At 34.8% G+C, this 27,049-nt stretch overlaps 2 protein-coding genes across 2 annotated transcripts; both read right to left on the minus strand.

Moving 5' to 3' along the window:
* Positions 1-46: 46 nt before the first annotated feature.
* Positions 47-19,572, minus strand: LOC145309300 (transmembrane protein 184B-like). Its single transcript, XM_080150330.1, has 12 exons — positions 19,375-19,572; positions 19,103-19,207; positions 18,373-18,546; positions 17,765-17,830; positions 16,981-17,043; positions 16,170-16,242; positions 14,544-14,718; positions 13,836-14,058; positions 13,259-13,373; positions 12,596-12,669; positions 11,206-11,319; positions 47-64 (listed from the first exon to the last, which is right to left on the minus strand). The coding sequence occupies exons 1-11, from the start codon at positions 19,488-19,490 to the stop codon at positions 11,214-11,216; spliced, it is 1,290 nt and encodes a 429-aa protein (XP_080006456.1). The 5' UTR covers positions 19,491-19,572; the 3' UTR covers positions 47-64; positions 11,206-11,213.
* A 229-nt stretch (positions 19,573-19,801) lies between these two features.
* Positions 19,802-26,628, minus strand: LOC145309316 (serine/threonine-protein kinase 16). Its single transcript, XM_080150331.1, has 6 exons — positions 26,464-26,628; positions 25,703-26,033; positions 25,154-25,366; positions 24,545-24,646; positions 23,749-23,965; positions 19,802-20,406 (listed from the first exon to the last, which is right to left on the minus strand). Exons 1-6 carry the CDS (start codon positions 26,538-26,540, stop codon positions 20,243-20,245), a joined length of 1,104 nt encoding a protein of 367 aa, XP_080006457.1. The 5' UTR covers positions 26,541-26,628; the 3' UTR covers positions 19,802-20,242.
* Between the last annotated feature and the right edge of the window lie 421 nt (positions 26,629-27,049).

Raw genomic sequence — 27,049 nt, forward strand, 5'->3', positions numbered from 1 at the left:
AAGATTATTCTAATAATGTTGGAATTTTGTCAGTTGTGTGTTCTTTGGCAGCTGTTTCAGTTAACTAAACAAAGACAAACATTCAAATTTTCGGCTTGATCCAATTTTTAAGACATTTTTTAAAGATTTTGTTGACTAAATTGGCCAGTAAATGTTCAATGAAACATTTATACTTTTGGCTGATCTTGTGAATTTGAATTTGCACATCTAGATAACAAAATCAGGGATACAGTGGTACGACAATTGATGATAAATTAATCTTAACCTTCAGTTATTATGCCTGGATTATTTCTTTGGTAGCTGGAAAATTGTAAGAGTTCTAGATTAATTTAACCTCAATTGACCTCTACCTCCCTGTAAGAAAAATAAAGGTAGTGACAAGATTAAAAACAAAAATATTTTTTAACAAGGATTATTTATTACAATATGGGTGATTTAATCCATAAGGTAAATATTCAACTTTTAAATTCTATTGACTTTAACTTTCTTTATAGCATACTGTTTTCACTTTCATCTATTACTTTTCATTACAAAAATTGTCCCTCCCACCCAAGAGAAAATATGTTGGCCTAAAACCACTCAAGGACTAATAATGCAAACTTTCAAACTTCTTGAGCATAAAAGTATTGCAGCTTCAACAAGGGACAAGAATTAATATTTAAAAAACAGTTGACAGTATGCACAGTACAGTACTACGTTAGATTCAACCTTAATTATTCTGATGTTTAAAAGTTGTACTTGTAAATTAAAAAACTTTTAAGTTTTGTATTTCTGTCTGTGCTAAATATGTACAAGCACTTTTTTTCCTTAAAATTCGGGTAATGTGCTAAAACTGCATGTCTATTATTTTCATAATAACTTTCCGTGTCCCAGGTTACAAGAGTTGATAATAATTTTCTAATTGTGTTGACTTGAAGGCATTAAAACTTGCCAAACAAAGTTTGTAAATAACTAAAAAAAAATGACTAGGCTAAGTGTTTTCGTGCTAAACTATTTTCCATAAAGTTTTCAAATTGTTGGCTTGTTAAATATGTCAGGGACCTAAAGGGAAAAGACAATGGCCGATAAATTTATGTACATCAACAATGATAAAACACAAAATTACCCGATCTGTAGATTTCAATAAGTGGTTAAAACGTTTAGACACTCAACTCAATGAACCAACACATAAAAATAAATAGGGTTTCATAGTTGTTAAGCCAACTAACAAGAAACGTTATTATTAAACTTTGGGGACTAGTGTAATAAACAGCCCAATGTCCCCTCCCTCCCTGTAAATATGTACAGAAAAGGATGTTTTTCCCTTTAGATTAGGTGCATTTTTATGCTTTTCCTTGTAAAAATAATGAAAAGACAAATATTTAAATAATGTAAACCTTATGCAAAAAAATAATCTTCCAGTACAATATTTAATCAAAGAAAATATCAAAAGACAACTTATGCATTTTCATAATTTTCTTTTAATATATACAAATTTTCCTCATGGCTCAGAACTGGTTCTAATCCAGCAGAAAAAAATAAATCATACTAAAAACAAAAAAACGTAGGTAGGTATTAAATTAACAAAACAATTAAGTTACTTTTTAATCTAACAATGGTAACATTTAAATGAAAATGACATTACTAAACAACTTAAATTATCATATCAAAAGACCAATTCTTATCTTGTTTCAAAGTAAATAACTAAAACTTGTGTGTCATTTTCAAATTAGGCAATAATAAATTTGTCATTTTAGACTATGAATCATCAAAAAACAATAAAAAACTTCTAGGAAAATATCATTTGATCTTGTAAGCTCAGAAATTCAATTATTTGGTGCAAATAAAATACAATTTTAAGTAACTAAATAAGAATAATGTAGAAAAATAAGCAAACAAAAGGATTAATAAATGAACAATTAAATAAAGTAAGTGTGAAAACAATTTTATCTATTAAAGACAGAGTAGACATAAATCCCAAGTAATTCATGCAAAATCTTTTGAGCCCAGCTATAGAATAGTAAACTTAAAAAATCCAAGAAAAATCTTATTAAAATTAGCACAATAATATAAATTAAAACTTCAAAGGTTTATTTTATTAAGAATTAAGAACAGAAATACTATTACAGATTTGTAAACTTTAAACTGATTCTAAAGCTATTAAAGATAATTTTGTCATGCAAATTTTATTTTTCAGCTGTTTTGTATTTAGTTCGTGGGATAATAGGGGGAGGAGACGCTTTTCTATTCTTAAGATTATCGGAAATTGCTTCTTTAGTCCGGAGAATATCCACAAAGCGTGGGCCACAAGGTCTTGAGGCGGCAGTAAATAGGTTTTTAATCCTTTTCTCTCATCCTTTTCAACCCACAAATCTTTTCCTTTCAATCCCCCCCTCCCCCCCCCCCCCTTCTTGTTGTAATATTCAAATTTGTCTCAATTATGTATAGATAAAATGTACTGGGTGGTAAGCCATATAAAATCTCCCAAAACATGCATGTGTCTACTGTATATCAAATTGATTAAAATTAAGTTGAAAAAATTAATGCAACAAAAAACATTTCCTAGAAAAAATTAGTTTTGACCTTTTATTCCATTTCCAATTAATTGATTAATAAACCAAATTCAGTTCACATTTTTTTAAAACTTGTTCTTTGTTTTGAAATTGAACGCAGATAAAATATTTACGTCTATGAATGAAATGTGAACTGATTCAATTTTGAGAATTGGTATTTTATTGTTCTCTTACAAGAGTTGAAACAATTTCACCCATTTTTCAAAGGAAAAAATACAAACAAGTTGCATTGTTTTCATAGTTTTGCTTCTAAATGATTTGATTCAATGGAAATTATTAAAGATAACTATTTGAAGATTCAAATGACTCTTGTATGTGTGGTAAGTTTACTACTAAAGGATTAGTCCGTGTCCTTTAATATCTAGTAAACAGCTGGGAAGAATTAATTTTAAAGTTTGCAACATAAAATGGGAGGTACCAACTTCTAGAGACGTTGTGCACCCAAGAAAAAACTTGTGAGAAAAGATGAAAGAAAAAATTGTGAAGAGGTTGCTGGAGCTATTTTATCTGACATTCTTTCTTGTTTATACGTCAAATTCCTTTTGAAAATGAGATTATTTCTTCATCCTTTTCTTTTATTGTGTTAGATTAAACTATATACACAAAAGGACACTACCGTCCATAAATATCGCAACAAAGAGAATTATAAAAAATGTAAAAACCATTTATGTGCATAAAAAAAGTGACGCATTGTTATTAAATAAAATATTTTGTAGGATACAATGAAAGTGGTTAAAAAAAGTTAACCTAACTCTCAATGTAAGCAACTTATAGAGTTACTTCTTTAATTAAAGGAACTTTGATAAAAAGAATGAATATCATCTAAAAAATAAATGTTTAAATCTTAAATTTCCATTAGAAACATTCAAAGAAAAAAATGAGAAATAATTTTATAATCTAATCATTTGTTTTAGGATGATTTGGAAAAAAAAATCTATTAAAATGTATGTTTATGTTATATGGAAATTAGGGACATATGGACAATGGAAGATAAATAAGCTTGACCCATAATTCTTGTAAGAGAAATTATATTTTTTTTGGGGGGGAGGAAGGGGATTGTTTTTAGTTTTTTACGCATCGTATTATAGACAACTTTCTGCAGATATTAAGATGAAAAAATTAAACCTGTTTTGTTAGCCCTGAATGAATATTAATTCCATGATATTTATTTTAATATTCGTGGAAATTTGTCTGTAATACAATACTATATATGATTTTTTAGTATGGCTGAAGAATAGTTATAATCCAACGGATATTAAACGGTTCGCAGCCATAATGGAAAGTTTTTTACAATTCAGTGTCCACTATCTCCCTGAGTAAATCCTCATTCAATTCTGATGTTAGCAAAAATAGAATCAGAATTTGTTGAAAAGATGATGAATGATTATGGCTTGAAAAGCTTTGTAAAAGTTTTATCTTTCCTTACACACAAACAAACAGACCCACACATCAGGGATCTAAAGGGATAAGACAATGGTAGATAATGTCAGTCCCCAATTATGATACACAAAATTACCCCTTCTGTAAATTACAATTGGTGGTTGAAACGATTGGACACTCAACTTACTAAACCAACTAATTAAAAATTCAATGAAAGTCCCCAAAGATGTCTAGCCAACAAATAAGAAAACGTTATTATAAAAGTTTGGGGACTAGTGTAATTAACAGCCCAATGTCCCCTCCATTCATGCCTTCACAAGATAGAAGTCTTTACCATAGAATAAATTGTATTGGGGTCCAAGTTTTTGTGTCTGTTTTGCTTCAAGAGGAGAGAAAATGAGCAGAATAAGACTTTGCTAAACATTTACATTTTCTCAAGACAGACGGTTTAATAGTTATTTCTCGCATCGTATTATAAACAGCTTTCCGCGGATATAGAATGTACATTTCTATATTCGTAGAAAATTGGATATAATACGATGCTAGACATAGTTTTTTCGTATGGATGAAAACTGGTTCCTATCCACCGGATTCGAATGAATACGAGAAAAAAATGTACAAAGATATCTATGTATTCTAATAAAACGTTAAATTTTCTGTAATACGATGCTATACATAATTTCAGTATGGCTAAGAACCGGTTCTAATCCAGCGGATAATTAACAGTTTTGAAGCTTTACTGGAAAAACAATTTCGTTGGAAAGGACCTTCTATGGACTGCAAATAAAATTTTAAAATGTTTGAGACAAAATTGTGTTTTTTTGGCAATTTTTATCAAAACTATTTGTATTTTATGGCAACAATTGTATTGAAGCGTGGGGAACAAAAAGTGTTGATATTGTATTCGGACAGGATTCAATACACACTAGACAGACGAATTGATCAAATTTATTATCAAGATTTGTACACCATGTAAAATTTAACAAACTGAAATTTTAAAAAATAATAATACTTGGGAGAAAAAAAGAAGTAATATTCTTAAATCTAGAAGTTTAAGTTAGAAAGTACACAATATTATATATGCTGTACAAACAGTAGAACTAAGTTTTGAAAATCAGCAAACAATCTTACCAAACCTGAGCATTTATCTCACTTTTTATAAATCTTTTCAAAAAAAAACTACAAAAAAAAATAAAACATATCATTCATAAGGAGTGAAATAAAGGGGGGGGGGCGTAATGACATAAGCTCTTAAACCGTGAGCAAAATGGTCTAAATATTGAGCTAGACCCTTCAAACTTGGTATATAAGCCTAGTCCTATAGGTATTACATCTAAATGGCAAAAAAATCTAAAAATTTTTACTTTTAGGTTAGGTTAGGTAAGAAAAACCCTGCGGAAATGGGGTTTCTAGGCTTTTTTTGGTCTATTTTGATGTGGAAACTTGCCTTAAATTGTTTTTTCTTAGGGTTTTAACTTAAATACACTGTATCTATTCATATGGACATTATTTAAGATGATTCAGCAAGTCGGGGACCGACCCCAGGGGGCTAGGTGGGTGGCCCGCAGGGGTTAAGTTCATTTTTCCCTAAATATTTGTTGTGATACATCAAATTATGGGTTTTATAGGTCAAGGAACTCAAATTCAGAGCTAAAATAATCATTAGACTAATCTGAAGCTAGCCCCAGCGGGCTAGGTTGGTGGCCCGCAGGGGTTAAGTGCATTTTTTCTAATATATATCTTGTTATATATCAAACTATAGGTTTTTTAGGTCAAGAAACTCAAATTCTGAGCGAAAATTAGCATTAGACTGACCTGAAGCTAACCCCCCCGGGCTAGGTTGGTTTTCTGCAGGGTTTAAGAGCATTTACCTAACCTAACCTAGAAACTTACTTAAGTTTTTACAGGTTTTTTTCTTGAATAAACTGTGTCTATTAATGAAGACTTTATTTAAGATGATCCAGCAAGTTGGGGACCGACCCCAGCGGGCTAGGTGGGGGGCCCGCAGGGGTTAAGTGCATTTTCCCTAATATATATGATGCGATACATCAAATGATATGTTTTTTAGGTCAAAGAACTCAAATTCAGAGCTATAATAAGCATTAGAATAATCTGAAGCTAACCCAGCGGGCTAGCTGGGTTGCCCACAGGGCTTAAGTGCATTTTAACTAAGCTAACCTAGAAACTTACATTTAATATTTTTTTAGGTTTTTTTTCTAGAATAAACTGTCCATTCATGAGGACCTTATTTCAGATGATTCAGCAAGTCGAAGACCGACCCCAGCGGGCTAAATGGGTGGCCTGCAGGGGTTTAGTGCATTTTCCCCAATATATATGTTGTGATAAATCCAATTATATGTTTTTTAGGTCAAAGAACTCAAATTCAGAGCTGAAATAAGCATTAGACTAATCTGAAGCTAACCCCAGCGGGCTAGATAGGTAGCCCACAGGGCTTAAGTGCATTTTACCTAACCTAACCTAGAAACTTACAGTTAATATTTTTTTTTAGGTTTTTTTTTCAAATAAACTGTCCATTCATGAGGACCTTATTTCAGATGATCTAGCAAGTCGAAGACCGACCCCAGCGGGCTAGGTGGGTGTCCCTCAGGGGTTAAATGCATTTTTTTAAAAAGTATGTGTTGTCATACATCCAACTATAGGTTTTTAAGGTCAAGAAACTCAAATTTACAGCTAATAAAAGCATCAGACTAATCTGAAGATAGCCCCAGCGGGCTAGGTGGGTTGCCTGCAAGTCTTAAGTGCATTTTACCTAACCTAACCTAGAACCTTACTTGTTTTTTTATGGTTTTTTTCTGGAATAAACTGTGTCTATTTATTAGAACATTATTTAAGATTTAAGACCCCAGCAGGCTAGGTGCGTGGCCCGCAGGGGTTAAGTGCATTTTTAGTTGTCATACATAAAATTATAGGTTTTTTAGGTCCAGAAATTCAAAGGGGTAGTTTCACGAAATGCATTTGAACTTAATTTAGTGAACTGCATATTTTTTCCTGGTTAATTGGTTAAACTAAATTTATATGGCATATATTTAAAAGAATTACAATTTTGATAGTACAATGTTAGCGGTGGAAGAATTTAATATGCTAATAGGATACAATTTTTTAATTTAATGTATACCACATACCACGAAAAAACTAGCATCAGGTTGCTTTTGTGTTTTTTTAAGCTCCAAATTGACTTAAAAAACATATAGTTTGATGTATTACAAAACATAATTTGGAAAATTTACCCCGGCAGGCCACCCACCTTGTTTGATTAGCCATAGTTTCTTAGAGTTTGGATCTAAGACTCCTGGAGTATGTTGAGACACTTTTGTATAGCCACCATGGTCAGCTCAAGCTCCACGTTCAAGTATGACTTGACACGCTGTCTCATGAGAGCTCCTCGTTATTACCTCACCCTCGCCGATTTTTGAGTATGGCAGGTGTTCCAGATTAAGTCACCGTAATGAATGACACTCTCCTCAGAGGAGCCTGGGATTAAGGGAAGTGATGGTATTATACACTTGATTATTAGGCATCCAAACTACCTAACAATCTCCCTTACAACGCAACTGGGGGAGGTTGCGTGAATACACATTGGAGAATTCGAGACAACATGTTGTGATCGCAACATGCAGGGTTTGAACTCGAATTCTCATCACCGTAACTCAGTGCGGTACCACAGAGCTACGGCGCCCCCTCAATCCGGGGGGGTTAGCCTTAGGTCAGTCTAATGCTTAAAATAGCTCTGAATTTGAGTTTCTTGACATAAAAAACCTATAATTTGATGTATGACAACACATACTTTAGAAAAAATGCACTACACCCCTGTGGGCCACCCACCTAGCCCGCTGGGGTCGGTCCCCAACTTGCTGGATTATCTAAAATAATGTCCTTATTAATAGACACAGTTTAAGGAAAAAACCAAAAAGAATAAGTAAGTTTCTAGGTTAGGTTAGGTAAAATGCACATAAGCCCTGTGGAAAATCTACCTAGCCCGCTGGGGTTAGCTTCAGGTAAGTCTTATGCCAATTTTAGCTCTGAATTTGAGTTTCTTGACCTTAAAAACCTTTATTTTGATATATAACAAGATCTATATTGGAAATAATGCATTTAACCCCTGCGGGCCACCAACCTAGCCCGCTGGGGCAAGTTTCAGATTAGTCTTATGATAATTCTAGCTCTGAATTTGAGTTAACTGACCTAAAAAACTTATAATTTGATGTATCGCAACATATATATTGGGAAAAATGCACTTGACCCCTGCGGGCCACCCACCTAGCCCGCTGGGGTCGGTCCCCGTCTTGCTGGATCATCTTAAATAAAGGCCTCATTAATAGACACAGTTTATTCAAGAAAAAAACCTTTGAAAATATAAGTAAGTTTCTAGGTTAGGTTAGGTAAATGCTCTTAAGCCCTGCAGAAAACTAACCTAGCCCGGGGGGGGGGGGGGGGTTAGCTTCAGGTCAGTCTAATGCTAATTTTCACTCAGAATTTGAGTTTCTTGACCTAAAAAACCTATAGTTTGATATATAACAATATATATATTAGAAAAAATGCACTTAACCCCTGCGGGCCACCAACCTAGCCCGCTGGGGCTAGCTTCAGATTAGTCTAATGCTTATTTTAGCTCTGAATTTGAGTTCCTTGACCTAAAAAACCTATAATTTGATGTATCACAACAAATATATAGGGAAAAATGAACTTAACCCCTGCGGGTCACCCACCTAGCCCCCTCGGGTCGGTCCCCGACTTGCTGAATCATCTTAAATAATGTCCATATGAATAGATACAGTGTATTTAAGTTAAAACCCTAAGAAAAAACAATTTAAGGCAAGTTTCCACATCAAAATAGACCAAAAAAAGCCTAAAAACCCCATTTCCGCAGGGTTTTTCTTACCTAACCTAACCTAAAAATAAATTTTTTTGGATTTTTTTGCCATTTAGATGTAATACCTTTAGGACTAAGCTTATATACCAAGTTTGAAGGGTCTAGCTCAATATTTAGACCATTTTGCTCACGGTTTAAGAGCTTATGTCATTACGCCCCCCCCCCCCTTTCTGATTTTAATTCTTTACGAAAACATTTTAAATTGTACTTAGTACAAATCATAAAAAAATACAATTTTCTTTTACCCAGTCACTCATTCTTTTTCTTTACATAAAATACACAAAATAATTTTCACACAAACTTCCTTTTAATTTCTTGATATACTACAAATCCAATACGAGAAAGCTAGGTAACTTTTTCAATCAAACTGCTTTTTAATAGTTTTACTTTTTAAATTTTTTAAAAACATAGTACCTACTCTGGTATGACACAAAAAAATCTTTTAGAATCATACTCATTCAGCAAAAATGAGAAACAAATATAAAAAAAAAACTCTCAATCTTGCTACGTAGATTTTTTTATAAAAGGTGGTATGCAAATATATTTATACATCAACATAAAGTAGATTTTTTTTGGTCTGAAGCTTAATAAGATCTCATTAAATACTGAACCGACTGGGTTCTCTTTTTAAGGTAATCTTCACATAGGTCATGTGATGGTTTTAGGCTATTTTCCCTGCGAACCATGCTTTTCAATTTTATTTTCTAAAAAGAAAATTTTAGTATTTCCTTTTTCATGTTGTTTGATGCAAAGCAAAGACAAAAGAAAAGAAAGAGAACTTAGAGATCCTTTGCTCTATAAACCTAATTTCACAAATTCAAGCATCAAAACACACACACACACATTCTCAGACAAGTTAAATTCCTTTGCAACTGATTAGATACCCATTGCATGGGAAAATGAGAAAGTTGAAGTAAACTCTCATTCTTCTCTCCTTAAAAGCATTTTCTTTTTGCCTTGGCACATAAAAAAATGTGAATGGAGAGTAAGATTGAAAGTGTCTCTATTATCCAGAATAAAATAATGGATATATAATGACTTGGATGTTACACCATATTTTCATGCTCTCGAATAAAGTGAAACTTGCTAAAATAACAATACCCTCCATCCAGCCCCCTTTACCCCATTCCCTCCCCTCCTTTTGGATGAACGAACTGACCAATAAATGAGTTCTATGTTAGCAAGCTAAATTGACAACAATTTTCCCCCGTCACACTATCCACGTATATTCTACATCCATTAATGAAACTACTGTGAAGAGACAGCGTATATAATTAGGTTAGGACAGCATGCCATACCATAGTAGGCAATTGCTGACACAATTTTTACATCAAAGTGCATTACTTAAAAGTTTACACTGTGTTAAAGATTCATAATATGTTCTTAAAGGATTAGTAGATAAATTTACATAATTGATACACTTACAATTTAAATTATCTTTGGTACAAAATATTATTAGCTCAAGAAAAATAGCAAGATTTCAACACATATTAACACACCTGAAACATTCTCTTTTTTTCAATGACAAATATATTTTGGATCTAGTACAGTTTATGGTGAAATGTTCCTGGTAGCGATTTGAGATAATCGTTACCAGGAACATTTTAGCGTGAACTGCACTAGATCCTATATTTTAACATAAATAATCTTAGGCAAACTAAAAAATAAGTTTCCCCGAACACATTCTTTTATTTGTACAACCTGTGTGAGTTGTTTTTGCATTTATAAGTTTCATATTCTCATGATTAATAATTTAACATAAGGCTTTTAAAATAAATAATGATAATTAATCCAAAAAGCATTTGTTTGCTTTTATATTTAGCTAAAGTTCTATTATTTTTGAAATTTTGTTATGACTTGATTTTATTTACAGTGCTTTAAATGTTATAATGAATATCTATTTTGTATAAAATGACTAGTTTTTTTAATATCAATTATATGTACAATTAATGGGTAAAAAAAGGGTAGGGAAACTAAAAATAATCTGACAAATAAAATAATATAACTAGGTCGGTAACTATATGATGATTTTAGGCCGCAGACTTTAATGAATCAACAACAAAAATTATTTATATACAAATATAAAAAATAATAGCAATCTGAGTATTTGAAACATTCTTACTACTAACTAAAAGCAAAAAATTGGCAAATTAAATTTAATAAGAAGTATAAAGTTAAGATTCTTAGGCATTAGGTATGTTATGAAAACAAAACAATGAGTTGATCAAAATTAATTTGATTTCTTTGAGATCAATTTAAAACATTTTGAACAATTAAGTACTTATATCATTTTTTTTTCTTTTTTCATTTTAGTAAAACTTAGTTACCTACATTGAATTTTTTTCGAGATAAATCGACTTAAAAAATATGTCAAAACTTTACTGAAGATTCTATTGGAACTCGTCATCTGAAGAGAGGAGGAGTGTTTTTTCAGCATCCTTTGGTTTTCCATTCTTTCTGATTTCCATGGTCACTGATGTGCTTACTGGTTTCTCCCTGAAATTTAAGAGCTAGATCCAGTAATGGATATAGGATAGGATATCTGTGGATATAGAGGCAGGTGAAAGTTTGTTATTGGTCAGTTTGTTCTTCCAGTAGGAGGGGAAGTAATGGGCCGGGTAAAGGGTGTTAATTGGGATGATCGTTATTTTAGCCAGCTGAACTAAGGTTTCACTTTATTAGAATACATCAATGTTATTCTTGTGTACGATCCAAATAATAATAAATCCATTAATATACATTAACCCTTTACAGTCGGGCCCCTTGCCGCACCTTAATCGGTCGGGGGGGGGGGGGGGCGTTCAACGCCCCCCCTAATTATCTCAGTTCCTATTAGAGCTAGAGGGCTAAATTTTTTTGTGCAAGTCCCCTGTTTGATAATGAATTTCCGACCTTTTATAAGTCTAAGTCAATTTTCGCTTCCTTCACCCTTTTATTTAACAACCTTTGTTTTTAGGTCTTTTTTTATTTAAAAATTTCAAACGGCTGTAATTTTCTTATTTTTGAAGCTAGAAGAAAAAATTTTTCCCAGAAAATGTTTATTTTTATGTAAATTTTACATTAGAAATATCAAAATATAAATTTCAGCGGCCGCAGCTGTACTTGGCAGCTGCCAGCCGCCGCAGTCGGCGGTCGGCGGGAAAACGGCGGCGGATCTTCATGAAATTTTAATACGTTATGTAGACATGTAAGAAAAGCTTAAGTTTAAAATTTGAAGTCTCTAGGTCAAAAATTGCGGCCACAGGAGCCTTTTAAAGATTTCTGGAGACCTGGAGGATCAGGACCTGCAGGATCATACCTGGAACCTGAAAGTGACTTGAACACCTGTATTTCATATAAGGATGTACTACTAGAGGATTTTTTAGTATTTTGGTATGATAAAATGCTTTGTTTTAGTCAAAAAAATATTTTTGCTCTTTACCTGGATGACCCTGCCAGGTTTGCTGGCATCCTGTGCCCGCCAGGATGGAGATATTCAAAAAATTCCAACTCTCAGTTATGTGTCATACCCATACTTAAAAAGTCAAGCAGTTTGGGCTCTTTATCTTTCACACACAGAAAATGAGATAGAAAAAACCGGATGGGGGGGCGTTCAACGCCCCCCCCCCCCCCCCCCGACCGTTAAGGGTTAATATATTAATGTAGTTTAGCTGGATGTTGAGTGTGAACTCTTTAAAGGTTTCGTGAATTTTAACATTTATATCAAGCGATTACTTTTTAAATTAACATATGATACTTTCAAATGATACTTCAAAATATGAAATTAACTTACTTTGTTGGTTTGGTAGCAGAGTTCATATCTTCATTATTCTTTCCAGATGAATTATACTGAGTATACTGTTGATACTAAAACAAAACAAAAATTATTAGCCAGATTTAGTTTGTATTTTTAATCATTTTCACTTTTACAATTTCGGATGATAAGGATAAGAAATAAAAACAAATATAATATTATGATTCAATAAGAAAATTTTTATTACCAGCTAGAGTGACAAATAATACTCTTAGGCAGCAATAGAATAGTTATTTATCGCAACGTATTGATAACAGCTTTCCGCGAATATTTGAAGGAAAAATTCTAGGATTAAAACCAGTTTTGTTAGCCCCCATTAGGATGAAGGCCCGGCCAAACAAAACTGGTATTTCATCATGTTTTTATATAAATATGCAACAGTCGAAGAAAATAACTGGCTGTAATGCGATATGATTTTTTAGTATAGCTTAGAACCGCGCCGGTTCTAATCCATCTGATATTTTCGAAGTCATATTGGAAAAATATAACCTCATATCTTTTTAATACAGATTACAACATCCATACAAGCGAAGTTCGACGAATCAGACGGACAACATTGGCAATCATAGAATGTATTAGATCTTATGCTACAGACAAAGAAACCTTGCTACTTTATATAATAGGATGTAGTAGATATAACACCTGTGGATGAAAATTGTGTATCGCGTCTGTCATGATATCTCTGGGATTAATGGTCTCCTTCAGGGTGTTGGAGATACTCTGCATTGTCAGGCTACGTCCGAATCCTTCGCCACCACTGAAAAAAATCATTTGGAGTCGTAATCTTTATAAAGAGCAAAAAGAGATTTTTTATGCGGTAATTCAAACTGTTTAGGTGATTTTTATATAGGTAATATTTTCTTAATTTACTTAAATCCGCCTATATATTTACATTCTCCAAAAATGGATGTAGAATATACAATACGTGGATATTATGACAGGGGAAAAATTGTCTTCAATTTAGCGTGTTAACATGAAACTCTTTCGTTGGACAGTTCGTTCATCCAGTAGGAGGGGCGGGGATGGGGTCAAGAGATGGAAAGGGGAAATCGTTATTTAACCGCCAGTTTCCTTTTATTAGAAAGCATGAAATCTGGTGTAAGATCCAAGTAATAATATATCTCTTTCTCCAAGTCCAAGAACATTATTAATTTTATTGCATTTTCAAACATTTAGATGATGTAAAATTCTGGTAAAGTTATAGTTTCTTAAAACCTACCTTCCAATTCCACTAGACATATATGCAGAGATAGGGAACGCGTATCTTAGCGCAATTGCCGCAAACAACATTTCAATGCAGATGATAAAATTCTGATATCCTGCGGACACACTGCTCGACTTGGTTTCCGTAGCTCCGTGCTCCCACTTGATGGAGGAGATGAACTCCATTTTCTCCAGAACGGCCAGGATGAAACCTTGCCAAAAGGACAGGAAAATTATAGCCTACAGAAAGTTAAGAAATTAAAATATATAAAATGTGTCTTATTTACCCACAAGGATAGTTTGCTAATTCTTAAATTAAATTGAAGAGGGGTCATTCGTGATAAAGTATTTTTTTAAAACAGTTTTGTTTATTCTTACACATGGAGTGAGGAAACATTGGGCTGTTCATTACATTAGACTTCAACCTTTTTATTACGTTTTCTTATTCGTTGACACAACTTTCATTGAATTTTGATTGTTTAGTAATAGTATATGTTCAGTTCAATGTCCAAACGTTTAACCACTAATTATAATCAACAAAAGAGATAATATTGCATCTCATTATTAGGGGTATACTATACATTAACCTATCGGCCATTGTCTTATCTCTTTAGATCCTCTTATGACATTAGTATATTGCATTTAACGTTTATAGTTGATAAAATTCTAATAGTATTTATTAAAAGCTCATTTGTAACAAGTCATTTGTGTACTAATTTCTTTTCCTTGATGGTGAAGAATTTGATAACCGGGTTGAAGGGGCGCAGCAGGTCGTGGGTGGCGAAATAGAAGAGGAACAGAGCGTAGAGGGCCAGGGAGATGGATACGTTGTTGATCAAGGTGGTGTACAGATAGCCCTGACTAGGGGACCAGTTTCCGTCGTAGTATAAATCCAATGCCTAAAAAATATGATTTTTTTCTATTATATATCCCTCAACTAAGTTTTTCGATATGACTGCACTGATTTTTAAATGAAATTCAAGGTAAGTTTAATTTAAATCCACACCTCAAGAAAAAAAATAATACTTCCTACCCTCCACAATATAAAATTTAGTTAAATAATTGATGACTCTGCAAAAAAAAAACTAGGGGAGAGGCACAAAACAAAGATTCTGCATTGAGTTTCATTCCTCCCCAATCGCTCTTTTCGCCTATTTTATGCCAATAAAAGTATGGGGATACTTTACCCCAGTTTAATCCCATAGAGGCTAGGTGCGATTCGCAAATCCAATAGTTTTTATTAAAAAACATACCTACAGTTTTATATAACAATTTCCATTGAAATATCTATAATACAAAGTAGCTTGATGTCTGTCCGTCTGTCTGTCCCTTAAGATCTCGGTAACCGCTGAACCGATTGGATTCTACTCTTCAGGGTATATACCTATTGGTCCTGTGGTGGTTTTAAGCTATTTTCTTGGGGGGTGGGACACCCCCAACCCCCCCAAAAACAAAAAAAAATCCCCCCCATTTTTTTTTTTTTTTTTTTTTTTTGTAGAAGAATTCTTTTGTAGAAATATTCTTTTGTAGAAGAATTCTTTTGTAGAAGAATTCTTTTGTAGAAGATTTCTTTTGTAGAAAATTTCTTTTGTAGAAGATTTCTTTAGTTCTTCTTATTTTTTTTGTTGAATTTTGTTGTTGTCATCTCTTGGGGCAAAGCCCCTAGAGGCTAGGGGCGAAGCCGCTAGTTAGATAATAAAATGTCAAGATTCAATTAGCATTTTAATGGGAATAGATAATGTATTTTTATGTTGGGTTCTAACAAACTTATTAATAACGGATTCCTTTGTCTGTACCTTCATCCTATTATATAAAGTAGTAAGCGTTTTTTGTCTGTCCCATAGGATCTCGCTAACCGCTGAACCGACATTGTTCTTCATTACAGTAAAGCTTCTTATAGGCCCTGGGAAGGTTTTAAACTAATTTTGTAGAGGGTGTCTTCACATCCCCCCCCCCAAAAAAAAATGTTTTTTAACTCTTTAAAAACTCAAACTTAAAATGGGATGAGGTCGACTTTTCCCCCTCTTACCAGTGCAGTGCCTTTAGAGGCTTCTAGGGTCGTAGCCGCTAGTCTGTATAAAAAGCACTAATACACTATAATGGGCATGTAATTAGCGGCTGCGTCCCTAGGAACACTTCGGGTGGGACGAAGAAAGGAGGTCGACCTCCCAATTTGTGATTTTTTAAAGTAAACAAATTGTGGGGGGGAGTAATTTTTTTAAAGAGGTGATTTCTCTCGGGAGGGTAGTGTTACCCACCCCCAAATAATAATTCATCCCAAGACCTTTGAGAAGGACACACACACAGAGATAGACCTCCTGCTACTTTTATAAAAGGATATTGATAATACCTGAAGAATAATGACCAGAAATGACATGAAAGGTTTGATGATACAGAACTGAAGAGTTCCTTGCTTACAAAACCTAAAATTATTGGATAATTTTAAAAAATTACTGACTAGTGATGGGAATCCGGATCCGGAATCCGAATCCGGAATCCGAATCCGGAATCCGGAATCCGAATCCGGAATCCGGAATCCGCCCAATTTTCGGCCAATTTTGGAATCCGAATCCGGAATCCGTTTTTTATAGCGGATTCCGGATTCTATATTGGTAGGCTAAAATTACCGTCTTTTTTCTTACAACTCCCTCTGTTTGAAGGCAAAGATCAAAAAAAATGTGATGTAAATGTTTTAGTTATGCTGGAAGTCAACACTTTAAACAAATCAAGGCTTCAACCAAGTAACAGAGTGATAAATTAACGAAAAAAGCTATCCCTCTGTGACGGACGGCCTTTTAAAATACTGCTAGAATCCGGAATCCGAATCCGGAATCCGCCAAAAATAAGAATCCGGAATCCGCAAGAATCCGTCACTTTTTTTGACGGATTCCTTCTGAATCCGGAATCCGAATCCGGCCCAAAAATTCGACGGATTCCCATCCCTATTACTGACAAAATTTCCTGCTTTTTAATCAATAGAATCGGTAATTTTTTTCAAAATATTAGTGAGGAATCCTAAATTATTTCTATTACCTTTCACATATACCTACTCTTTTTTGTTCCTTTAAAATCATACCTACCTATATCTTCTTCTAGTGTTGTTTCAAACATAAAACAATACCTACCTACCAATTTTATTTTCCCAGAAAAAATATATTAACCTTAAGAATCCAATATTGTAAGATTGTCCAGTCATCAAACAGGTTCCATACCAACAAGAGGACCTTTAAAACAAATACCTTAATCATACATGAAGGGTGGGGACATTTAACTGTTTATTACACTAGTCCCCAAAGGCTTATAATAACGTTTTATTATTCGTTGGCTTACCAACTTTGTTTTTTTTGTTGAATTTTGATTGATTGATTGATTACCTACCCATAGTTTCTTAGGGTTTGGTCCTAAGTAGTCATTGAGTAGGCTGAGACACTTTTGTCACTAGGGCTATCAAGCTCCACGTTCAAGCACATTATGACTTGACCCGCTGTCTCATGAGAGCTACTCATTATTACCTCACCCTCGCAGAGTATGACAGGTGTCCCAAATTAAGTCACCGTAATGAATGACGCTTTCCGCAGAGGAGCTTGGGATAAGGGTAGTACTGATATTATGTACGTGACAAATGAGTATCCAAACTTACTCAATAATCCCCTTCTAACACAACCCGGGGAAGTTGCGTGATCATTATTGCGAAAGAAAAATTCAAGTCAACACATGGAAAATTGAACTCGAACTCTCACCACCGTAGCTCAGTGTGTTACCACTCAGCCACGGCGCCCCTTAATTTTGATTGGTCGTTTTATTAAGTTTAGTGTTCTAACTTTTAACTTCTTATTTAATATGCAGAAGGGTGTATAGGTAATCATTAAGGATGTACATTGTACATCAATTTATCGGCCATTGTCTTACCCCTTTAGATCCCTGACTAAATCTTTAAATACTAACCTAATCGGTTTACCGCGAATTTCCGACATAATACTTCCTTCGCCTCCGAGATACTCATAACACAAACTAAAACAAAGTATATAACATTAAGTAACACAACAAAAATAAGATCAAACAATTTTTAAGGTTACCTCTTTATTTTAGTCAATAATAATCTAGTGTGACATTTTGAATTTTGTCATCAGTCAGCAGAAAGTGTCATTAGTTTCTTTTACGAAAACGATTATGTAGCGACTAAACGAACGTTGTTTCTAAGTATATCATTCGTGACTATAGAGTAACCACGTTAATTGAAAACAAATATTTATCATATATTAATACTATTACGTAAATAATAATAATAATAATATTGAAGGTATCTAATCTTTACTAAAATTACTATAAGGTACTACATTATAAGCGAGGTATCTCTACAGTTAAATCCTAAAAATTTATGTATATCTTTTTACTTTGTCCTGTATTAACACAATTTTACAACAATTTAATTTATACAAATTAATGTTTTGCTTACTAAGTTCCGACAATCTACAATTGTACGTTTGTCCTTCCTTTTAGTTGTAGAGCATCGCTTTTATGGATATTGTCATCCTTACTTTTTTATATTCTACCTCAAGAAGTTGTAGATGACAAAGGCTTCATAGCAGTCCCTAACAGCATTGAAGTACACATAGAAGTTATTAAAGCTGAAGAAGAGCAGGCTCAACCACGAGGTCAGGGCGTACACAGGAACAATGAACAGGATACGTATTATCCAGCGCTGCTCAGCCGGGTTCGTGTAATATCTAAAAAGAACAAAATACAAAGATATCTATTTCCCATTCAATCTAAATATTAATTTTAGATAAGAAAGTATTTCGGTGTGTGTCTGTGTGTACCGAAGGATCTCGCTAACATCTGAACCGATTCATATAGTTCTCCATTACAATGTAGCTTCTCATAGGTTCTGGGAAGGTTTATAATTATGTTGGGGAAGGAATAAGGTATAACCAACAAGCAAAATAAATCTAAAATAATATTTGGGGGGCAAATGGAGAGGTCGTCAATTTTACGATGTGTTGCCCCCCAACGACAGCTGAAAAACACGTATAGGTTTCGTGATTTTCTTCCGAATTAATTTCGTTATTGGTATGAGCTGGGTACCACCGCCATCTCCAGAGAAATCTCCAAGAAAAAATGACCAGAATAGTTTTTAGATGTATTTTTTTCTTTTTAAAACTTAAATAAAATATATGGGTTGGGTCGAATTCAACCCCCACCACTTTAGAAATTGCTTTATTTATCTGTATTTTCTCCTCGTAATGATATTCCTCAAATCAACACAACAACAATATCTTTTACCTTAGATATTGAAATATTTGGTAACCAGTAAGAAATAGAGCTGTCCAAACACAGAAACCTGCCAATCCTCGGCTACCGCTGCTCTGCAGAAATGACTTAGTCATCCTGAAAACCAAATAGGTATAGTTCATTGAAGATTGTCTGTAATACAATGCTATACATGAATTTGCTGAGAACCTGTTCTAATTCAGTGGATATTAACCGGTTATGAAGCAATACAGAAAAAATATCATTACTTTGATAACATTTGCAGATAAATAACTAATACTCACGTAATGTCCGGGAAGGTATCCTGATGCGAGTTGTCATCTTGTACGGGGAGGGCCAGGGGCGTCACGTCCTCGACCCCTCCGTCTATAATACTAGCAATACTAGGGGCGGAGCTCATTTTCACTCAGTTTTTTACAAAAGCTCTAATTTCTTTATAAACATATTCACTTCTGTAATAAAATATATCAAATATGAAAATAGGGTTGTTTTTATTTTCTCGGACAAAGTCGGAAATGTTTAGGATCCCAGAGAATAAGTGCTGAAAACGACTGTGTTTAATTGCTAGCCTGTGAATTACAAATTCATATTTGTAGGCCGTTTTTTTTATGATGAATTTGTACATTAGTCAAACAGACAGCCGCTTGGCTATTCGAAGACTTTAAACCAATAAACAAAAGAAATAAGGATCTTTCACAAATTCACATTTACGACTTTATCCGTTATTTCCATTCTGAATTTATATAGGTAAGCTGATATAAAATTCACTCGGTAGGTAAAGATATAAAAAAAATACATCACATAACAATTATAACACAGATATAAGCTTTAGAGGGATAATTGCTGGTTAGTAGGTATACAATAGGTCTGTAAAATACCTATTTAACATTTAATATGCAAGACAATAATATTTAAAACAAAATTCTTGGCAATATAAAAATATATTCTTGCCCATGAAATAATTGCTTTATTAAATCTATAGCTTTTAATATTGCTTATGTTAAATTTGGAGTATGTTAAATGCAGACTCCTATTACACAAATGCTAAATTAATTAAATGCAAACAAATTACAATTTTTTTTAGGGCTATAATTCAAAATAAGACTGAGATTTGACAAAAAATTCATGAATTACATTTCTAAGAGCAATTTGTTAACATATATCATAAGCTTCCTTATTGCTAGACTTAAATGAATTCATTAAGGTTTCTGTATCTTCTATAACTGTATGAATAGAAGGTCTGAAGTTGATATCTAAGTTAGTCATCTTTTGCAATAGTTCAAGGAGGCCCTGACTGTAACATGGGCCGGTTTTACCTGCAAAAAAATATTCTTATTATGACCTTTTATAAAAGTAACAGGTCTGTGTGTCTATCTTTCTGCACAGAAGGTTCTTGCTAACCACTGAACCGATATGGTTCTCCTTAATAGTGTACCTTGTCTTAGGTCCTGAAAAGGTTTATAACTATTTTTTGGAGGAGGGTAACACTACACCATTCAAAGAGAAATCACGCCCCCCCCCCCACGCCTCAAAAAAAAGCCGCTGGTATCCTCTTAAAATTAACAGGATGCTTATGTGAAGCCTTATATCTTCCTGAAAAAGGATAACCCACCTCTGTACGAACATGGCTATAGGGTATTTATTTATTGCTTTAAGGGGGGGGTTTTTAATGCAACCATCTCGTAATCAATGTATAATTGGCACTTAAAATTCGAATTTCAATCTGAAATTTTGCATGAGTAATCCTTGGTAGGTCTATTTTCCCTAAATCGAACAAAAAGTTGGAAAAGTAACGGCTGGCAGCTGGCGGCTCAGCCGTTTAGCCGTTTTTTGCCTATTTTCAGGTCAAATTCATCATTAATTACGTAGGAATCAACTTTTAAAAACATATTTTTGGTTTAATTCATGTTAAATGATAGCAATAACCATTTTTAAAATTTCTAGTGCCAGCTGCTAAACGGCTAGAACCGGCTGAAAACGGCTGGGAGCCGCCAAGAGTATGAAGAGCAGATAGGGCATGTGACATGTCTAGGGGTAGGTTTTTATGGTTGCTGAGCTCAAAAATGCTACCAAAAATAGAGGCGGCCCATCCATATGGCAGCTGGGTAACAGCTGCAGCTCAGCTGGGAGCGGCCAAGAGTAGAATCAATAGATAGGGCTTGTGACGTGTCTAGGGGTAGGTTTTTATGGGTGCTAAGCTCAATTCTACTACAAAAAATAGAAGCAGCCTATCCATATGGCAGCTGGGTAACGGCCGCAGCTCAGCTGGGAGTGGCCAATAGTAGAATGAGTAGGTTTAGCTTGTGACATGTCTAGGGTTAGGTTTTTAGGGGTGCTGAGCTCAAAAATACTGCCAAAAATAGTGGCTGCCCATTCATATGGCGGCTGGGTAACGGCCGCAGCTCACCTTTAAGCGGCCAAGAGTAGAATGAGTAGATAATGCTTGTGACGTGTCTAGGGGTAGGTTTTTATGGGTGCTGAGCTCAATACTACTACCAAAAATAGAAGCAGCCCATCCATATGGCAGCTGGGTAACGGCTGCAGCTCACCTTAGAGCGGCCAAGAGTATGAAGAGTAGATAGGGCTTGTGACATGTTTAAGGGTAGGCTTGTGACATGTCTATTGCCTAGGGGTAGGTTTTTATGGGTGCTGAGCTCAAAAATTCTACCAAAATTAGTGGTGGCCCATCCATATGGCAGCTGGGTAAGGGCTGCAGCTCAGCTGGGAACGGCCAAGAGTAAATTGAGTAGATAGGGCTTGTGACGTGTCTAGGGGTAGGTTTTTATGGGTGCTGAGCTTAATACTACTACCAAAAATAGAAGCTGCCCATCCATATGGCAGCTGGGTAACGGCTGCAGCTCAGCTGAGAGCGGCCAAGAGTAGAATGAGTAGATAGGGCTTGTGACGTGTCTAGGGGTAGGATTTTAGGGGTGCTGAGCTCAAAAATACTACCAAAAATAGGGGCGGCCCATCCCTATTGCAGCTGGGTAACAGCTGCAGCTCAGCTGGGAACGGCCAAGAGTAAATTGAGTAGATAGGGCTTGTGCCGTGTCTAGGGGTAGGTTTCTATGTTTGCTGAGCTTAATACTACTACAAAAATAGTGGCGACCAATCCACATGGCAGCTGGATAACGGCTGCAGCTCAGCTGAGAGCGGCCAAGAGTAGAATGAGTAGATAGGGCTTGTGACGTGTCTAGGGGTAGGTTTTTAGGGGTGCTGAGCTCAAAAATACTAACAAAAATAGGGGCGGCCCATCCACAGCTCAGCTAGACACGTCACAAGCCCTATGTACTCATTATACTCTTGGCCGCTCGCAGCTGAGATGCAGCTGCTACCCAGCTGCCATATGGATAGGCCACCACTATTTTTGGTAGTATTTTTGAGCTCAGCACCCATTAAAACCTAACCCTAGACACCTCACAAGCCCTATGTACTCATTCTACTCTTGGCCGCTCCCAGCTGAGCTGTAGCTGTTACCCAGCTGCCATGTGGATTGGTCACCACTATTTTTGGTAGCAGTTTTGAGCTCAGCAACCATAAAAACCTACCCCTAAACATGTCACAAGCCCTATCTACTCATTCTACTCTTGGCCACTCTGCGGCTGTTACCCAGCTGCCATATGGATGGGCGGCCACTATATTTGGTATTATTTTTGAGCTCAGCACCCATTAAAACCTAACCCTAGACACCTCACAAGCCCTATGTACTCATTCTACTCTTGGCCGCTCCCAGCTGAGCTGTAGCTGTTACCCAGCTGCCATGTGGATTGGTCGCCACTATTTTTGGTAACAGTTTTGAGCTCAGCAACCATAAAAACCTACCCCTAAACATGTCACAAGCCCTATCTACTCATTCTACTCTTGGCCACTCCAAGGTGAGCTGCGGCCGTTACCCAGCTGCCATATGGATGGGCGGCCACTATTTTTGGTAGTATTTTTGAGCTCAGCACCCCTAAAAACCTACCCCTAGACACGTCGCAAGCCCCATCTACTCATTCTACTCTTAGCCGCTCCCAGCTGAGCAGCGGCCGTTACCCAGCTGCCATATGGATGAGCTGCCACTATGTTTTGTAGTATTATTGAGCTCAGCACCCATAAAAAACCTACCCCAAGACACGTCACAAGCCCCATCTACTTATTCTACTCTTGGCCGCTATCAGCTGAGCTGCAGCTGTTACCCAGCTGCCATATGGATGGGCTGCCACTATTTTTGGTAGCTTGTTTGAGCTCAGCAACCATAAAAACTTACCCCTAGACATGTCACATGCCCTATCTACTCATCATACTCTTGGCGGCTCCCAGCCGTTTTCAGCCGGTTCTAGCCGTTTAGCAGCTGGCACTAGAAATTTTAAAAATGGTTATTGCTATCATTTAACATGAATTAAACCAAAAATATGTTTTTAAAAGTTGATTCCTACGTAATTAATGATGAATTTGCCCTGAAAATAGGCAAAAAACGGCTAAACGGCTGAGCCGCCAGCTGCCAGCCGTTACTTTTCCAACTTTTTGTTCGATTTAGGGAAAATAGACCTACCAAGTATAACTCATGCAAAATTTCAGATCAAAATTCGAATTCTAAGTGCCATTTATACATTGATTACGAGATGGTTGCATTAAACCCCCCCCCCCCCCCCCCTTAATAAAGAGCAAAGTCTCACCTAAATCAGGAATATCACCTATTCCATTTTGGATAGCCAACGCAACACTATCCCCTCTCTCAAACACAGCATCAAAAGGACCCTTCAGAAACATCATGGCATAGAGAAGACAGCCAAGGGACCAGATGTCTGTACGTTCTGTTATCTCGCAGACAGAGGGGACCATGTACAGTTCTGGAGGCCTGTACGCCATGGAACAACGTTCTGCTGCGGTATCCTGTAATTCAGTATCATTTACCAATCTATATTTAGGTTAAGTTTTCTAACTGTTTTATCCTCTACACAGTTAAGGTTTTCAGATCTATTTGTTAAAATAAATGTATTATTTTTCTACTTTCCTCAACAAAATTGTTTACTACACAATACTCAGTGTATGATTTTCTTGATAAGAAGCACAGCAACATAAAGCTATTTTAGATCGATACGATTCTCCTTTACAGTGTAGCTACTCATAGGTCCTGAAAAGATTTATAGTTTTTTGGAGGAGGTTATTAACACCCAAAACATTTCCTTCTTATCAAATTTTAAAAAAATATAAAAATTTATGAAACCAAAATAAATAGAAATATGGGAGTCGAATTCAACTCCCAACAATCTCAAGTGCCCCTAGGGCTTCGGCGTATCCGCTTTAGTTCCAATACAGAAATAATGTAAAATAGGATTAGATGTACTTGAATAGGAATATATAGACTGACTGTATCTTTCTTGGATAATGTAATGTTAAATAAATCAAATTTACATTTGGGTCGCAAATGTACTCACACTGCTCTAATGATAATGATAAGAAACTATGCACCTGTAAAAACTGAGCGTCTCTGGAATTTTTTACTGTCACTCTGGCCGCAGCCACAGAACCAAGATCCATCAAAATTGGGTTGAAATCACAGTTTTCAGGTAACTATAAGATGATCTATTGATTTTTAAAGCTTTAAAGTGCGGTCGTACGTATCAGTACATAGGGTGATTTAAAGTTGATATAAAGAGCGCTTTTTATGCTTATTTTCCGTAAAAGTATTTGTTTTTGGAAAGAGTGGAACATATTTAATATATTTAGAACAAATAAAATCAATCAGTAGCAAATATAAAGACATCTTTAGTAGAAAAAAGTTTGTCTTACATATCATTTAAAATAGTCTAATTTAGCGAGAAATAGCAAACAAATAATAGGCGAGATTAAACTGTTTTGGGCATGGCAGTAGCAGCGGTTTCGTCGCCGTTTCTTCAAAGTTCCATATTGTACCCATAAGGGCAACTGCCATGCAATATCTTAGAGTTCTACTCCTGCTTTAAAGTCTTAAAACGCCTACCTTTACGATAATAACAACTATAAAAATGGCGCAAGTTCTTTAAATTACTGGACCTTTTTACTTGTTTATACTCTTAATAGTTAATAATCAATATATCCCTGGGTTGAAATATTATTGTTCTTATGCTTGTTGCCGCCATTTACTGTTGGTTCCAACAAAACATTTTGAGGCTTAATATCTCTGTGAGCAAGTGGAGGGTTGGCTGAATGTAGTTCTCTTAGGGCATAGCTTATACCACGTAATAGCCGTAATACTTCGTTCTCTTTCAAATATCTAGTTGGTTTACTTTCACCGCACATAACAAGCAGATCCTGAAATATTACAATGCACATTATCATAAATAAGACTGTAAAATAGAAACTTTGCAATAAAAAAAATATTGTATTTATCCATTCTCCAGTCCCTCATTCCAGACATTTAAAAGGGATAAGTCAATGGCCGATAAATTTATGTACATTCCTAATGATATAATACAAAAATAACCCCAATTACTAAACTCAATAAACCAACCAATAAAAATTTAGTAAAGGTCCCAAAGTTATTGGCCCAATGAATAACAAAATGTCATTTTAATATTTTATAGACTAGTGTAATAAACAGCCCTGCCATGATTATCGAGCACTAGATAAAAAAAACCATTAACTTACATGTAAAGTACCAGAAGGATAGAAGGGGAGCACCAAGAAAGCCTCGCTAGTCAAATTATGAACAATATCGGCCTCACCGACAATACTCGATCCCAACAATTCAAGAATATTTTCGTGTGGGTGCTTTTTGTGCACCTCAATTTCAAATTTTGCAGCATTTTGATCTTCTATTGAATGGCAGGTAATTCTCTTGATGGCAACTTTCTGTTTAGTTCTGTTGTTTTCTGCTAGCTCTATAGTGCTGAAACCGCCCTCGCCGATTTCTTTTAGTACATTATATTTTTCGCCTTCTATGACAAGTGAAGGCTTGAAAAGGCCACATCCCATTTTCCTGATAAAAAGAACATTTAAGGCAAATTATAAAGAAAATTTTAATATATATTTAATTAATAATTTATTCAGTGATAAAATAAAGGACAATTGACCCTTTGAATTAATGTTTCGTATATCGATCAAAACTTTAAAAATAAGTCAAAGACCAATATCAAAACTAGTTTATACTAAATTAAATTTGACGACGCCTTTAGTTAGTATTTTAGATGTCATATCATAATAATTAATATTTAAAACAAAATTAGGAGTAAAGCTTTTATAGATATGAAATCAATATTAAATTTTCACAACAAAACTCTAATTTTAAAATAAATGAAATAAAGTTTTATTATAACAGCTGTTAAAATACTTATAAAAATTATCAAAAAAAAGCAAGTGCATAAAACTCAATATTTTTTTAATGTTTGTTAAATGTCATGCTCTTTTACCTAATATATTGAACTATATAAATAAACCAGCCATAGGAGGAAGAGATAAAAGTTGAATCACTTTGGTGATAAGACATTATTAATTACATCAAATCACAATTTCAACAACAACAAAAATATGATTGTGTTACATTGTATTCTGAAAATAAAAAATATTGTTTGCCACAACGAAATATTAATTGTTTTCATATGATTTTTTCCATATGTCAATATTATTAGTATAACATACTCATTCATATAAAGTATAAACATACGTACATACTTTATAATATATATCCATTAATAAGGATATCAATTTCTCTTCTCTCTCTGTTGCTTTATGTCCCCAATCCCCCAATCCTACCTATTCCTCTCTGACAACACTTCTCAAGTTCTCCTCTTTCCACTCTCAGAGTCAGAGACGAAGGAGAGAGAGAGAAATTTAGAGAAATACAAAATCCTAAATCAGCTGAAAAACAATAATAAAGAGTCGAGAATGGGGGGAAGTATTCATGGAAAAAAGGGACGGGTATAAAATAGTGTTGCCAGATAAATTTGAAAATATTACCCAAAATGTAATAAAAAAATCATTTTTTTTGTTTTTCAC

This window comes from Acartia tonsa, chromosome 2 (genome assembly GCF_053477335.1).
Source record: "Acartia tonsa isolate MP-2025a chromosome 2, ASM5347733v1, whole genome shotgun sequence".
Lineage (NCBI taxonomy): Eukaryota > Metazoa > Arthropoda > Copepoda > Calanoida > Acartiidae > Acartia > Acartia tonsa.

Coding starts and splice junctions, on each gene's coding strand:
- LOC145309300 (XM_080150330.1), bottom strand. CDS start 19,490: ATGAGCTCCGCCCCTAGTATTGCTAGTATTATAGACGGAGGGGTCGAG. Junction 19,208..19,374: donor GATACCTTCCCGGACATTAC/GTGAGTATTAGT, acceptor TTTGGTTTTCAG/GATGACTAAGTCATTTCTGC. Junction 13,374..13,835: donor ATGTCTAGTGGAATTGGAAG/GTAGGTTTTAAG, acceptor GATTTTTTTCAG/TGGTGGCGAAGGATTCGGAC.
- LOC145309316 (XM_080150331.1), bottom strand. CDS start 26,540: ATGTCTTATCACCAAAGTGATTCAACTTTTATCTCTTCCTCCTATGGC. Junction 25,367..25,702: donor ATCCTTCTGGTACTTTACAT/GTAAGTTAATGG, acceptor GTAATATTTCAG/GATCTGCTTGTTATGTGCGG. Junction 24,647..25,153: donor ACAATAATATTTCAACCCAG/GGATATATTGAT, acceptor ATCATCTTATAG/TTACCTGAAAACTGTGATTT.